The following is a 16674-nucleotide window of genomic DNA, read 5'->3' on the forward strand; positions in this document are numbered from 1 at the left end:
AACAAGCTTGCTAGCAAAATGCTACAATGTGTTCTCTACACGTGACACATACACTGATCAGGCATAACATTATGACCACCTCCTTGTTTCTATGCTCATTGTCCATTTTATCAGATCCACTTCCTATATAGGTGCACTTTGTAGTTCTACTGTTACAGACTGTAGTCCATCTGTTTCTCTGCATACTTTGTTAGCCCCCTTTTACCCTGTTCTTCAGTGGTCAGGACCCCCATGGACCCTCACAGAGCAGGTACTATTTGGGTGGTGGATCATTCTCAGCACTGCAGTAACACCGACATGGTGGTGAAGTGTTAGTGTGTGTTGTGCTGCTCTGTGAGGGTCCACTTTGTAGAACTACAAAGTGCACCTATATAGTAAGTGGAACTGATGGAATAGACAGTGAGCGTAGAAACAAGGAGGTGGTCATAATGTTATGCCTGATCGGTGTATCTACATGCTTAATTGTACTTTTTCGGGGGGACTTTTCAGTTAGGGTAACTTATCTTATATCCATGGACTAATGTCAGGCTCATTGTCCATCAGACAATGTTGACAAGCACTCAACCATCCCATACTTTGAAGCATTGGATTGGTTTAGAAATTTCACACTCAGTTTGTTTCCACCCTAATGAGTCTACATTCCTATCCACATTTAGCCCCAGATTTCTCATGCTTGTCCATAGATGTTCTTATTACGTCTTGCGAGACTAGGCCTACACAAGTGTAACTGTATGATTACAGTTAATATCCAGTAATTGCTTGAAAGTAATTGCAGAAATGACAAGTGCGCTAAACAGCACGCTGCCATCCCATCTCTTTGTTGCATAGTCTCTCAGAACCGTGATGAAGGCATTCCTCTCTCGCCAACTAGCAGTCTTGTAGGTCTTTAGAGAGGATGTTCATTTCAGTGTGCTGCCGCCTGCGCCCAAATGCCAGGGGTGCTGCACATGGCTGGCCTACTTTTGGACCCCGTCCTTATGTATACTGACAACGTTGATGCCAGAACCCTAGCTGCCCTGTGCAATCCTGTGTAAGCACCATTTGACACTGATCTTGGACAAGCCAATAGAATAGTAAACTACTTTTAAATGCCATTCAGTCTAGTAAATGGACGATAGTAGCAGTTTGGAATTTTGCTAATGAGAATTTGGTTATTCAGGTATCATATAAATTAGACAGGGTTTGAGGGAAATGGAATAATTTCACAGTGACAAGGAAATTAAATGCTCGAGTATCGAAAGGCCTTGCAATCAGGAGAACAGTTTACAACGTGTTAATCTTGTAGATCATATTTTAACAGACAGTGACACTGTGCTTCGTTTTTGGTGCAATTTCTCAACCAGATGTAGCATACTTGACCAACCTTGCATAACAGTATATTGAGTTTATATCAGGAAATGCATGATAGTATGCTAGATATTCACTGTTGTGAGAATCTTTTGCATTATGAACCATGACCTTGGAGCACCCCTTCAATTGAACAGTTACATATTCAGGATACTCTTAGAAGAAAAGGAGCAACAAAAAAGATACCCTTGAGCTAAATGTGTTTTGGTAGTCGAGAAGTGTTGTTCTGACCCAGGGTGTGCTGTCTGTGCAGGGACATTTATGATGTTCATTTTCTGATATTATCTTCTTATCAGACCGCGATGCCTTTGAGCACTTTAATGGAAAAATAAAGAAAATAGAATCCATTGATTTTCACCTATAAAGATCTCCTGGCATGTTTCCAGAGCTGTTTCTTGCTATAAGCAGTATAAACAGTCACTCAGGGCCCCCAATCCTCCAGGTCCCCCCTGAGTATACCGTACAGCACATTATAGAAGTCAGAGACCAAACTTTTATGCATTTAATTTCCAGTCAAACGAACCATCAAGAACACATTATTTATCAACATCAGATAAATAACAATTTTTATACACCGATCAGGCATAACATTATGACCACCTCCTTGTTTCTACACTCATTGTCCATTTTATCAGCTCCACTTACTATATAGGAGCACTTTGTAGTTCTACAATTACAGACTGTAGTCCATCTGTTTCTCTGCATACTTTGTTAGCCCCCTTTTACTCGGTTCTTCAGTGGTCAGGACCCCCATGGACCCTCACAGAGCAGGTATTATTTGGGTGGTGGATCATTCTCAGCACTGCAGTAACACTGACGTGGTGGTGGTTTGTTCGTGTGTGTTGCGCTGGTGTGAGTGGATCAGACACAGCAGTGCTGCTGGAGTTTTTAAACACCTCAGTGTCACTGCTGGACTCAGAATAGTCCACCAAACAAAAATATCCAGCCAACAGCGTCCTGTGGGCAGCATCCTGTGACCACTGATGAAGGACTAGAGGATGACCAACACAAACTGTGCAGTTCAGTCTTAGAAGTTGGTTGTATTTTCTGCTTCTCGAGATCCAATTAAAATTTAGACTCATCAGTTCATAACATCGCACCATGTCTCAGATGTCTTGTTGAGTTCTAGTGCAGTAGATTGATCTAGAAACACCAACACATTCTTTCTTTAATTCAGTTTCCTTTCTCAGTAATGACTTCTTGACAGCTACACATCCTTTCAGACCCAGCGCACTGAGTTGTCTTCTCACAGTGGAAGGATAGACCAGAACACCTGTAGATTTTTTACAGATCTGAAGCAAGAGTGGCGCATGATTTCCTCCCAATCATGAAAGCTTTAAGTACTGTTTATCTGATGGTGACAGTTTTGGTGGTCTAGTAGGTTTGTCACGGTTGTTAGCAGTCCCATTTTATCTGTATCTTTTAAACTCCCGTCTTGGGCAGCTCTCCATGTTTCTAGCACTTAATAGCATATTCTGAACCTCCTTCCACACTTTGGTTTAGTTCAGTTAAAAGTTGAGAACATGCTGTTAAGAGTCATAACATTTTTTTTTCTTTTTTTTAACCTATGATTTTTTTTTTATATAGCTTCCGTAACTTACCATTTATAGTGATGTCTGGTTTCCACATAGGATAAGGAGACTTAGAAGCAGAGAACACTTGGTTTGTTCTTTCCACTTAACAAATGGATATTGGGAGACTGATAGGTTGATGCTATAAAGATCTGTCCATTTGGTCTTTGTGGTCACTAATTGTATAGTTAGATACGTAATCAGAATTTTATCAAAGCAATCAATCAAAGCAATCATAGTTCACTCACTATCAGCTCTGGTATGTTGAAACTTTTCCAAAAACTGAACAGAGATACATCTTAGCTGGTTAACTAGATTTTCACTAGCATCCAAAGCCAGGCTGTAAAGGTGAGATAAGTATGGGGCATGTAATTAAAATAATAATGAATATAATACATCATTTCTTGCTCACAAGGACATCACTGATTGTGATCACCCCAAACTCTTTCTGTGCACATTGCTTCTACTGCTGGGCTCTCAAGGACAGAGATAAAAGACAAAAGCCATAAGATTAGAGATCAAAGCCATGAGCACCCATCCCTGCAACTATTGCAGGAATGAAACAAGTACTCATGAGCAATGACATTCTGTCTAGAGATACTTTCTGTGCAGCAGTCATCAAGATTTGTCAGTAATTGCTACTGAAGTTGGACTATTCGTGCCTATCCTGTCCTATACTGGCCTCCATGAAGATATCCCTCTAGATGAGAGATGGAGGTCAGTTTCTCTGTCAGTGGGTCATGTCCATAGACCATGCAGATCTCAATAATTCATGCTCATCAGCTAGCTGTGCAAACCCTTTGGTGCGTAGCGTGGAGCGCAGTTTCTTGTCTTTCACCTATCAAATATACATGTTGGACAAGTCATGTTCCCTGCTTTGTGCAGCGCATTTGTCTTCCCCGAAATGGACTTGACATTTAATTCTTTGAAGAGTCACGTGATGCATAAGTTTTTCTGAGTTGTTCAGAGTTGTTGTGCCACCACCATAGCCTGTTAGTTTTAGCTTCCTGGCACGCACAAGCTTATCTTTGGGACAAAAAAAAAAAAGAATCTTTTAGAAGAGAAGAGTCTTCTAATGAAAGCTCATTCCTGCAAAGTAGAGAAGATAAAATTGCCTGTGTTTTTATCTGCTTTTCTCTTTCTGGGAGAACTATGTCAAGATATTGACCTAATATTTCAAAATAATGACACATTTTCTTAAAATATTAAAATATTGACTTAGTATCTAACTTACTTTCTCATACTGATGTACATCATATTGATGTAATATGTTAAGACAGTGACTTATTTTCTTAAAGTTTTGATTTAATATCTCAAAATAATGACATTTTCTCAGAATTTGGACCTAATATTTTGAACAACGACTTACTTTTTTAAAAATTGGACTTAATATCTTGACACAATGACTTGCTTTCTCAATGTTAATTGAATATCTCAAAATAATTACTTTCTAAAAAAATTTGACTTAATATCTTGAAGGAATGATTTGTTTTCTCAGATTTGACAATATCTCAAAACAACTTATTTTCTCAAAATATTGACTTAATATCTCAAAATAACTAATTTTAGGATCTTGGTAGTTTTAGTATTGCTTATTTTCTAGAGATTTTGAGATACTGTATCATATAATGAGTTACTACATTTAGAAAAAGAACTTTAGCAATTATTTAGCAATAATGCCATTGTTATGAGATACTAAGTCATTTTTTTTAACACAGTAAGTCAATATTTTGAGAAAATATGTATTATTTTTATATACTAAATCAGAATTTTCAGACACTGTAAGCAATGTAGGAAAAAAATGTAGGCAATTGTTTCTCCTCTACCTGGCAGAAATGGGCTTTAACATCTTTTGGCCCTCTGTGACTGTGGTGACTTTATTGACAGGTGAAGGTAGTTAAAGCTTAGCAGCCCAAAACTGTCTCTGTTTGTAAGCAGTACATGAGAACATCATCCCTCATACACAGTGACTGCAATGTTATTGAGGCACATAATATGAGCTATTTAGAGAATTCGCTCTTCGTTTGTCATTCTCCTGACCTCGTAGTCCGCTGAGTCTGAGAACAGACCCTAGCGGCCTGCTGTGTTTCAGCAGCGGCTGCCGTCCTTGTCCGCTTTGTTTGGCCGGGGCAGGCCCTGCTGTCGTCCTGTACCACAAGACTTTGAGATTGGACCTCCAGGGAACAGGCGCTCACGCACAGTATCCATCGTCCTCTTAGCTTGTCTTCTCGCTGCCCTGCAGGGCCACTGCGCTTCCCTCCTGCTGCCTGTGATGGATGGGCCACCTGAGACGATGTGCGTCTGAGCAGAAAGCTTATGTATGGATATGTGAAGTGTTGTGTGGGCAGTGAGGAACTGAAATCGATGCGAGCTGAAGAGGGCCATCAGCTGCTCTAAAACGGTGCAGCTCAAGTGGTGATGGGTGGTTTGGAGTACAGCGCTGACACCCCCACACACCTCACACTACCCTGCAGCCATGCTGACGGCCCCCGTGTGCTTCAGCGATGCCTGATCCTGCCCTGGAGCGAGCCGTTTGTGTGCTATTCTTACTCAATTTACATTCTCACTGTGTCCCCCGATTTCCATCTGTTTCTTCTGTCAGTCAGCTTTTCTCAGAAATGTACATAGCATTTACAGCATGTGCGTGTTTAGCAGACCTTTACCAGTATGCAGTACGTATGTACACCGATCAGGCATAACATCATGACGTCCTTCTTGTTTCTATGTTCACTGTCCATTTTATCAGCTCCACTTACTACATAGGTGCACTTTGTAGTTCTACAATTACAGAGTGTAGTCCATCTGTTTCTCTGCATACTTTGTTAGCCCCCTTTTACCCTGTTCTTCAGTGGTCAGGACCCCCATGGACCCTCACAGAGCAGGTACTATTTGGGAATAGTCCACCAAACAAAAATATCCAGCCAACAGCGTCCTGTGGGCAGCGTCCTGTGACCACTGATGAAGGACTAGAGGATGACCAACACAAACTGTGCAGCAGCAGATGAGCTATCGTCTCTGATTTTACATTTACAAAGTGGACTGACAAGATAGGAGTGTCTAATAGAGTGGACAGTGAGTGGACACAGATCGGTGTATATGCCTAGTATATACTTTGTAGATTGCTGCGGTTCAACTTAAAGCCATGGTTCAGCAGACAATCTAATTTACACAGTTAAATCCCAAAGACATGTTTGATCTTGGAAGTTTCTTTAGTTTTGCACTTGAGCTGCAAGCCTAAAGTAGCAAACAACTAATGGACGCTTATGCACATTAATTAGCATTGTCAAAACTGCCCACTTAAATCATCGCACAGTTGCTTCAAGCTGTGTCGAGTTAAAGCCTGAGAAAACCTAAATCTGTGTTTTCTTTCTAAGCAGGTTAATCTCGTTCTTGTATTCACACAATATACATGTGCAATGTATGTCCTTTATATAACTTTCCAGCATCCACTAAATGGCCGATGTATATCACCCAAATTCTCTTTCATGTAAACTGGGTGGTCTGTGTACGCTGTATCTTCACCAATCACATGGCTGATATGGGTCGTCCCACCCACACAGCTTTAACAAAACTGTGTTCCCTCACGGCTTCTGTGTTCAAGCTGGAGCAAATGCTAACAAGCTAGCAAATAGTAATCTTAGTAGTCCATATGTTCACAACATGTAAAGCCTGTTTACCCATTTCTCCTTCTCTCATGCTGTTGTTAAGTTCTGCTTCAGTGGCATAGCACGCTAGGAGTGGTGGACTGAGGGCTGCTAATCACACGTGCTCATTAAAATATTTAGCCACGCCCAGACAGTTCTAAAATAGGTCTAATAAAGGCTTTTAAAGCCATGGTTTATTGTATTTCTTGTTTTTTTTTTTCATACAAACTTAACTTGGGAATTGAAGCAATCTCAATTTATCTAGAGCTGCAATGAATATTTAATAATATTTGGTACATTTTTAAAATAAAAAACCAAAGCTAAGCCTGTTATCCCGAAAACAAAAGCCCACTGCTGTGAAAATACTCACTGCCTTATAGAAGCTGAAGTCAACTTGTTATTCACCAGCTTCTTATTTGAATTTGACCGTTTCATCTTAAAAGGTGCAGCAGTTACATTTTGTTGCCTCAGCCTATTCGCCAGCTTCTTGATCAAATTTTTCTGTTCTACTTTAAATGTTGCAGTAGTTACTTGAGTTGCCAGTATGCAACTGCTGCAACATATAAGGTGGACTGGAAAAATCTGAACAAAATTTTGCGAATATGAAGTTAACATCAGCCTTGTCTGCCTTGATAACACAGCTGCACATGGACCACAGGAAAAGGGCAGTGGGTGGGATCACAGGCCAAAACACAAACAGCCTTTCACTCCAGAACAAAAATTTTAAAGGAGGGCATACTGGCAGTATGTCAACTGAGCATGCTTCCTTAATCTCTGATGACATAATTTTATGTCTTAGTACAGTAAATATATTATTTATTATTCCTTTAACAATGTGCTGCATATTATGAGAACCACTGGAGAAGTGGGTAATACTGCTGCCCTCTACTTGGCAGGCTGGGGTGTGATTCCCCACCTGGGCAAGCACACAGCACCCCACCAATAAGGGTACTTGAGCAAGACTCTTAATGCTACATGATAAAATTGTAAGCCACTTTAGATAAGCGTAAATGTAAAAGCGTGCGGTTCGTACAGTGCTGGTTGATCTGGCCACCACATGTTAACTACATTAGCCTCATAGTACTAGTACAAAACTAAAGACACATTTCAGCCACCAAATATGTCTTGGCTGATCTACTACTTTTGCCTTAAGGCATGTATTGTTGCTTTTTTTCATACTCCTTGTGAGCTGTTGCAGAAGCACTTATCACACAGCATGCAGAGCCTACGGGGAGCCCAAAGGTCTTGACTGCAGGACCTTTTCAGAAGTAATAGCTGCTTTTTTGAAGCCTGGCCTCTCATAATTTTGCAGGCCTTACAGAGGCCCTTGTCTCCATGATTACATAAAATTCATTCATCTCCAGGCAAACCAGCTGAAACACTGCAAGTAGCTGGCTCGATTAGGAAACACTTCAGTGGTGCCCTTTCCCTGATCCGCTTTTAATATCTCTGATAGTCTAACATGCGGATGTTTCACACTTGACAGTCCTCGGCAGCTGTTTGTACAGCACCGTGTCATAAACACTTCCCCTAATCTCTAAACTCAAATCCACACATTTGCTTAATTTGTGCTTTGCTTTCACTAACAGCTGTTATGCAAACCTCACGTGGGCACGGACCACCTGGCCAAGGAAGAACGCAATACTTTGAGATGCCATGTCTCACCCCACCCTCACCTCCACCCCCCGAGCCTAGCACGGCCTCTGCTGTACTTCGTATCTAATCTTTCTCTTGTTACAGCAGTTTGCCATGAAATTTGATACCCACCTATGCCTGGGCTGATGAGACTACTATGGCATGGATCAAGTCCTCTAGTTGTGTGTTCGTGCCCTTGGATAGTGTGCTTCAGCTCCTGTTAGGGACTGGGAGATGGGATGGCTTCTGGCCCTGTGCCCCCTGTGAATACAATGATTTCATACATTATTAATTTCTCCCATATTAACCTCAGCTCAGAGGCCAGTCTTACAGTCTCCAACTGTGAAGCAGAAACTGAAATTCATATCAGGTGTTGGTTATAGATTGAAAGATAAAATAAAAAAAATGAAGCCTTAGTGCCAAATGTAGGTTAGGGGGCAGTGTGGACGGGCTGTTATTCATCACTGTTTCCTCATTATGTGTTACGTTAATTCTTAAGATAACTAACAGAGGTGCTAAATATTGACAGTCTACCTGTGGGGTTGGCCAATTTCCATGCAAATGAACACACTTCCTAACTAATATATGACCAGCGAATTATAACCACGTCTTTGGCTCCTGTGCTTTTTTTATTTTTATGAAAGTCCATTTAGGCAATGTAGTAGAAAAAAGTTTTTTCTCTTTCTGTTTCAGTTAAACCTGTGAGTCATTGTGTGCATTTACATGCACTTAATAATCCAATCATACTCAGATTTCAAGAGTTATCTGTTTATTAAAATGGATTATTCATGTAAACAACATACTCCGATTTCTTACATTGGATTAAGGCCTAGAAATCTGATCAAGAAGTCTGATAAACAGAGCCGGATTTTAGCTCAGTAATCGGGATTTTCAGTGCATGTACACCCTTGCTCTTTCATTTCTCTCAGCTTGCGCATGTGCGGAAACAGGCTGCTGTAACAGAAACAGCAAGCAGTTTTTAACACAGCACCTGTGAGATAGCAACAATACACTTTGTTGCGATGCTAAATCCATCTACACGCTTGACAAAATTAAGTATATTCATGTACATTCATATGTTCTGCTAAAGTGATGATGTTTTAAAAAAAGGCTGCAACATAATGTTTGAGGTTACATTATGTTTACGTCACGTCTTATTCTGTGAGTTTATTGGTGGGTTACAAAGCAAAAATATGATTATTACCTGACTCATACTGACAAAATCTGATTTTCTGTAGTTGTTGGATTATGATGTGCATGTAAATTCACTCAGTACGTAGAGAAAAATTACTTATTTTCTCTAAATTTTGACTTAGACCAAATGTAGGACTAAATGGAAAAAAAAATGAAAGTATATAATGAGTAAGCAATTATTTTGAGAACATACGATATTATTTTGACGTAATTCATCAGAATTTCAATAAAATAAGAAATTAATTTATTTTTAACATTTATTTTTGGCTGTTGCAATGAGCTAAACTTGAGTTCTGGTCAAGTATGTTTGGAAACCCCGTGATATTGTTAAAAACATCCCTGTTTAAAGCTACACTATGTGAGATTTGGAGACCTCTCTGGTGGAAATGTGTAATGCAACATGTGGAGGAACATTTTGCGTTTTGTGTTAACTGTTAAGCATGAAGGTGGATCTATTGTGCTTTGGGTTTGTGCCACAGCCAGTGGTACCGGGAATACTGCATAGGTAGATAAAAGGATGGCCACTAAATATCAGAAAATTCTGAAAGCAAATTTAACACAGAAGAGAAACTGAAAAGAGGCTGGCTTCTACAGGACAGGACAATGAGCCAAAACATACCTCAAAATCTTGAACATCATTAAAAATTTGTGGGTAGATCTTAAACATGGTTGTGTATGCAAGACAGCACAATTTTTTCTGGTTTATTTTCAAATAGTTTGCTGCAGAGGTTGTGTTTACTTCTTTTCTTTTCAACACAATATCTAATTTGGTCAGCGATGCCCAAACCTTTGCATACAACTGTATATTCTGTTAATGTGGAGGTTAAAGAAAGGTGGCAGAGTATAAATTACTGCTTTTGGCAGTAATGTTCTCAGCAGTGCCTAAGAATGATGCATAGAGCTCCTATTTTGAGTCTTGCCCATTTGTGTAACTAATGTCCTGTAACAATTCCTGTACTCCACCTGTCATTTGTTATGGAGGTCAGTGCTGACTGGAGGACTTCTGAGCGCCATCTGATACAGGGATGAACGAGAGGCTGGTCATGTGTTTGGGTAACCAGAGATGATGGGGTAGGGTTTAAAGAGGGGGTCTCTTGAGGTCCTTAAAAGGCCACTTTTCAATAACAGCTTGGTATTTGAGAAATACACTGTTGAACCTATGAACCAGAAGTGAGACATAAAGCCTCATCATGTCTCTGAGCTTAGGTTACAACAAATCTAGAGTCCTCTTTGTGGAATATGCCTAAGAAATAGTCCATAATAGCATAATCTCTCCTTATATACTAGAAAGATAATACTTTAACTGATTATTCTAACAAACTATTATGGACAGTAATCAGAACTCAGCATATCATACCATAACTTAAGCGTTGAAATTAGTTATGATTCACTAGGTTGCCAAACTAGATTAAATGCTTATTTTTTTAAAAAAAAAAGTTCATTAGGTTAGACTTTTGTTTTAAAAGTGTCCATGAAAGAGATAAAATTAATAATAATTTAGTGAAAAGGGGGTCACTTTGGTTTCACAAGGGTTAACTTATAAAATACATTTTATGTATCAACTGATGTATCAACTGAAATGTCATCAAACATTTCTGACCACTGAAGAACAGGGTAAAAGGGGGCTAACAAAGTATGCAGAGAAACAGACGGACTACAGTCTGTAATTGTAGAACTACAAAGTATAGTAAGTGGAGCTGATAAAATGGACAATGAGTGTAGAAACAAGGAGGTGGTCTGGTCATAATGTTATGCCTGATTGGTGTAAGTATGTATGTGTGTGTGTGTGTGTGTGTATATATATATATATATATATATATATATATATATATATATATATATATATGCGCACACACACATACATACTTATACTAGTATATATATATATATATATATATATATATATACACTGCTTCTTGACAACTACACATCCATTCAGACCTGTTCAGACCCATAGTTTTAAGATTTAAGCACTGTATATATGATAGTCTACCAGCTTTTTAGGGGTCCCATTTTCTCTATATCTTTCCCAATACCTCATTTTTGAACTCTTTTGAACTTTTTTTTCACTCATTTTCCTTTGACTTTCCCCTTTCTTTTGCAAGTGTATTATCTTACATCTAATCTCCTCAGAAATATCTCTTTTAGCCAATTTAGATGAACATGAGAAAGAAATGTGCGAGGTAGCTAAGGTGTGTTGAGCAGTTGCTTGTGTGAATGTGTGTCTCTTTGAAGGGGAACATAATGTCAGAAATTCTTTTGGGAGCAGCTTTTGTTGGGAGGACACAGCTGAAAGTCAGTGCTTTTAAGATGGGAAGAAAAGGAGATTTAAAGTGAGTTTGTAAAAGTAAAGAGTTGACATTAAAAACTGATAGATTTGATATTATACTAGTTTTCTGTTAAATATGTGTTTCCTGCTTTTTTTCTCACACTGAAAAGTGAATAACTATAACTAAACAAATGAAAGAGCAGTCTCTGACTTTTACACAGTACTGTGATTACTAGATCAATTTATTATAGAAAATTAAGATGAAATGAATTAACACTGTCTGTTTTGTCTTCTGTGTGTCTAGGTGTCTGGTGCACTGATCCAGCCCCAGTAAGACAGAGTAGGGGCATGGCGGTCTGTCCAGTCCTGAGCTTGCTGGGCCTTCTTCTGCTACTGATCACAGCACCCACATCCCAAGGCCAAGGCTGTCCACAGCGCTGTGACTGTGTGCCCCAGAGTAAGGCTGTGAATTGCCAGAACAAACGTCTCAGTTCTGTTCCAAATGGAATTCCAATTGACACACGGCTGCTAGACCTCAGTGGCAACAGTTTGCGTTGGGTGGAACATGGCGATCTGGCAGCCTTTGTACATTTGGAAGAATTAGATCTTAGTGAGAATCTCATCAGTGTGCTAGAGCCTAATGCGTTTTCCAGCTTATTGAATCTACGTGTGTTACGCCTGCGCGCCAACCAGTTGAAGCTGGTGCCAATGGGTGCCTTCTCGCATCTTGCCAATCTCACTACTTTGGACTTGAGTGGGAATAAACTGGTTATCTTGTTAGACTTCACTTTCCAGGATCTGCGTAGCCTAAGAAACTTGGAGGTGGGAGATAACGACTTGGTGTACATCTCAAACAAGGCATTCCTGGGCTTGGTTGGACTACGTGAGCTCACAATCGAGAGGTGCAACTTGACATCTATCTCAGGCCAGTCTCTTTCCTACCTCCGTGGTTTGGTCACGCTGCGACTACGCTACCTCAGCATTGCCTCATTAGAGGAGCAGAACTTCCGTAAGCTGGGTGGATTGCGGGGTCTAGAGATTGACCACTGGCCATTCCTACAGTACATTTCCCCACACAGTTTTCAGGGACTCAATTTGTCCTGGCTGTCAATAACCAACACCAACATTACCACGGTTCCTACTGGTGCCCTTCGGAGCCTGATCCATTTAGCCAGCCTGAACCTTTCTTACAACCCCATCTCTGTGCTGGAATCTTGGGCCTTGCGGGACCTGGTCCGTTTAAAGGAGCTGCACCTTGTTGGCACCAACATGGTATCAGTGCAAACTTACGGTTTTGGAGGCCTGCAGCAGCTCCGTCTGCTCAATCTGTCCAACAACAGGTTGGTGACGCTAGAGGAGGGCTCTTTCCACTCAGTAAACACGTTGGAAACACTACGCGTTGATGGTAACCCACTTTCTTGTGACTGCCGCCTGCTTTGGATCCTGCAGCGACGGAAGACCCTCAACTTTGATGGCAAGTCACCAGTTTGTGCTGCGCCTGTTGAGGTGCAGGACAAGGCTCTCAACTCCTTCTCCGACTCTGCGCTTTTCGACCACTTCACCTGCCAACGGCCAAAGATCCGCAACAGAAAACTGCAACAGCTGACCGCACGCGAGGGTCAGGTGGTGTCCTTTTTCTGTCGTGCAGAAGGAGAGCCGACTCCGGTCATATTTTGGATTTCACCTCAACGCCGTCGCATCACCACTAAGAGCACCGGCCGTATCATTGTGCTACCAGAAGGCACGCTAGAAATCCGCTATGCCCAGATAACAGACAGTGGGACCTACATCTGCATTGCCAGCAATGCTGGTGGCAATGACACTTATTTTGCAACACTAACGGTTAGTGGGCTGCCACTAGATGCAGCTGTTGCAGCAAATCGCACCTACTATGTGGGTGACCTCAATGACACTAATCTGAATGACACACGTGTCTTCCTGAAGTTCACATTAGACCTTAAGACCATTCTGGTCTCCACAGCCATGGGCTGTATCACATTTTTGGGTGTAGTTCTTTTCTGCTTCTTGCTTTTATTCGTGTGGAGTCGTGGACGTGGGCAACACAAAAACAACTTCTCAGTAGAGTACTCCTTCCGAAAGGTGGATGGCCCCACAACCAGCGGGGGCCAAGGAGGGGCTAGAAAATTTAATATGAAAATGATATAAGGGGCATAAATAGAGGACCTGTGTACCTTAAATGTGATGACAGGGTAAATAAGTACTGCACAAAAGAACCTGGTGTATGTATGTCCCCTTTCTTTTACTGGACAGATTTTTACATGTCATCGCGTGTCACAATATCATATTTTTTCAAGAAATAGAGAAATAAGCCATGATTAAACCATCAGTACTGCAATGGTTTACTGATACTTTGCTTCAGCAACTTGCACACTGGAATTACTCTTTGTATTACAGTGTGACACAAAAACATTATTAAGTTTAATTAATAATTGTATAACAACATAGGGTGTTATTATGTAATAATTAAAAGTATTATTACACATACAAAGAGAGCAAATTGTCTGTTCTGTAGTCTGTAGATCATTCGCGCTCACAGGCACCAACTGCGGAGGGCCATTGTGCCCCCCAAAACTGAAGTTGGACAGGAAATGCCCCCCCCAGTCCTGGCACAAAGCTTGAGCCATGGGTGTAAAACCGCAAAGAACAGTGTGAAAAGCGATTGTGAAATTGCATTTAACATTTGGAAAAAAACAGTATTGATTTTAAGCATAAAGGGCTGCTACAGCAACCAGAAAAACTGCTGTTTTCCACACACAGTAGTTCTTTCCTTTGTTCAGCCATAGCTGGACATGTTTTGTCTTTTGGAATGTGAAAGCACCAGTACAGGATGAGGTGACTTAATTTTGTGTTTTTTTTTTCATTTTACATTGCAAATTAATTATCAAAGCATATGTGTCAAAGAAACATGCCTAATTTAATCTGGCCTTCCCCTAATGCCTAATTTAATCTGGCCTTTCCCCTTTACGATCTGCTCATATTACAGTAGTGCAAAGCAGTCACATTATTCATTTTGTTATCTCTTAGTTTTTCTGGTAATTTATAAGCACTCTATTAGTAAATTACAGAAAGTAATCAAAGTTGACTGAAGTTTACTTTGAATCACTCATGCTGGTGGAGTTTTGATTCCTGCTGCGATAAGGAATTTTGTAGGGTGGTGTTGATGAGATTATATGACATAAGCCCTCCACGGCAACTGACATTATAAACACTTATTCCAATAGTCATCATTTGTCATGAAGGCTGTATTTGCCAACTTTTATGTCAAGATGACATAACATTTATATCGGGTTACCTTTTTTTCAGGCATTGGGTTGTGTTGTGTCACTTTCCGAGGTGAAATGACGTGGATCAATAAATGTCTCCATGACATAATGCTGAAAAAATGACAGTTTGCCACACCAGGTTAGTTTAATGAAACCAAGCATTTTCCTGTGGCATTTTTTTTGGAAAAGCTCATTTTCATTTTACCATTTATTACATTTAAGCTATTTCACATCATCAGTATTGAATCACTCTGATATACATTATGCCACAGTCAGTTGTTTTAAAGTGCTAAGTAATTTTACCCAAAAAGTGTAATGACACAACTAAATGTAATAAAAAATGTATATTACATGACATAGGTGCTATATCAAATTTGACATCAAATTTGGTAAATGCAACCACTATGACAAATGGTGCCTATTGGAATAAGCCTTTATAAATGTTTATATAGATCTATATAATTTGTCTTGACGGGCTTAAGCATATCATGCATCCTTATAAATATTGCCCTCAGGGCTGCCTCTAGCCTTTTGGGGGCCATACAGGATTTTTTGGGGGGCCCCATCCTGCTAGCTGATGTACTGTCAAATTAGAACCTAAATATAACAGTGACCACCACAAGCTGTTCACATGACATACATTTATACATTATGATTAATAATGTTGCTAATTGATAGGATGCTTCTTTAGGGTTGGATTTAATATTGGCAACAGTGGCTACATCATTGCCTTTTTACCACTATAAATGTTTTACTTTCTGCATATTTAGGAAGTATGACTTCATTTTCCTGCATTCACAACTCCTCCTCATGTTAAATGTGACGCTTTCATGTGCACATGCACAAGGATTAATCACAGCCTGAGTATCTAAACCTGGATTAACAAAGATTGTTAACTGCTACTATAAACCGAGTTAACCACAGCTGTGTTTGTAAGGTTTTGTGAAGCTGAAACTCACGAAAAGTCAGAAACCTTGCTTTGTTAAACAGACCTCTGATCAACTACTTCTTGTGTCCACCTACAAGACAAAATAATGGGCATAATGTGAACAGCAAAAATACCCTAAACATACCTTTTTCTTTAAGATGTTTCTACCAGGTGCATATGTTCTTTTTTGAGACATGATTAACCAGGTGCATTTTTTCCCTCACTTGAGCATCTATGCTTGTACATAATGGCACAATAAAAGCCCAGAAGTTGTTAGGAGGCCCCTGGCAGCAACCTGGGCCATAAGAAGGTGCTTATGTCGCTTATTAGGTAGACCCAGCACTGACTGCCTTATAGTAGAGTTACTGTTTTTTCTGGTCGCTGTAGCCTTCACTAAGTGCTGTTGAAAATTAAAGTCATCTTGGTAGCCATTATGGAGAATAATAAGAGAACGAAACTGCAGCCGAACTAAAATTATGCTATTTATTAAAGTAAAGGTGCATAGCAAACAGATCGGAGAAATCAGGCTACCTGCCAAAGCTGTACTCGAACTGACATGCGGCAAGTTTAATGTGTGGCCTCTTATCCAATGGGGGGCCGAGAGGCACCGCAACTATATGGATCGTTCCACCGAACTGGTTCAAAGAGTTTAAAACCCATTTCAGACTTTTAACTGACTCCTTTTGTTTTGAATAACATTATACCTTAATTATGTTTATTTCATTAATACAAATGGTAGAATATTGTACTTTATCACAAACAAAAAAATCACAACAGCACCGAAACCTTACCAAATGTTTCT

General features: G+C 40.0%; 1 protein-coding gene across 1 annotated transcript in view; it reads left to right on the plus strand.

Moving 5' to 3' along the window:
• lingo3a (leucine rich repeat and Ig domain containing 3a) overlaps positions 1-14142 on the plus strand; it is a 33423-nt gene extending 19281 nt beyond the window's left edge. Inside the window, exon 2 of the mRNA XM_036586098.1 lies at positions 11965-14142. Within this exon, the coding sequence (XP_036441991.1) occupies positions 12009-13826 (1818 nt within the window). The 5' untranslated portion in view covers positions 11965-12008 and the 3' untranslated portion in view covers positions 13827-14142. The remainder of the gene's footprint in view (positions 1-11964) is intronic.
• The last annotated feature ends 2532 nt before the right edge of the window (positions 14143-16674 follow it).

Source organism: Colossoma macropomum, unplaced genomic scaffold, assembly GCF_904425465.1.
Source record: "Colossoma macropomum unplaced genomic scaffold, Colossoma_macropomum, whole genome shotgun sequence".
Taxonomy (NCBI): Eukaryota; Metazoa; Chordata; class Actinopteri; order Characiformes; family Serrasalmidae; genus Colossoma; species Colossoma macropomum.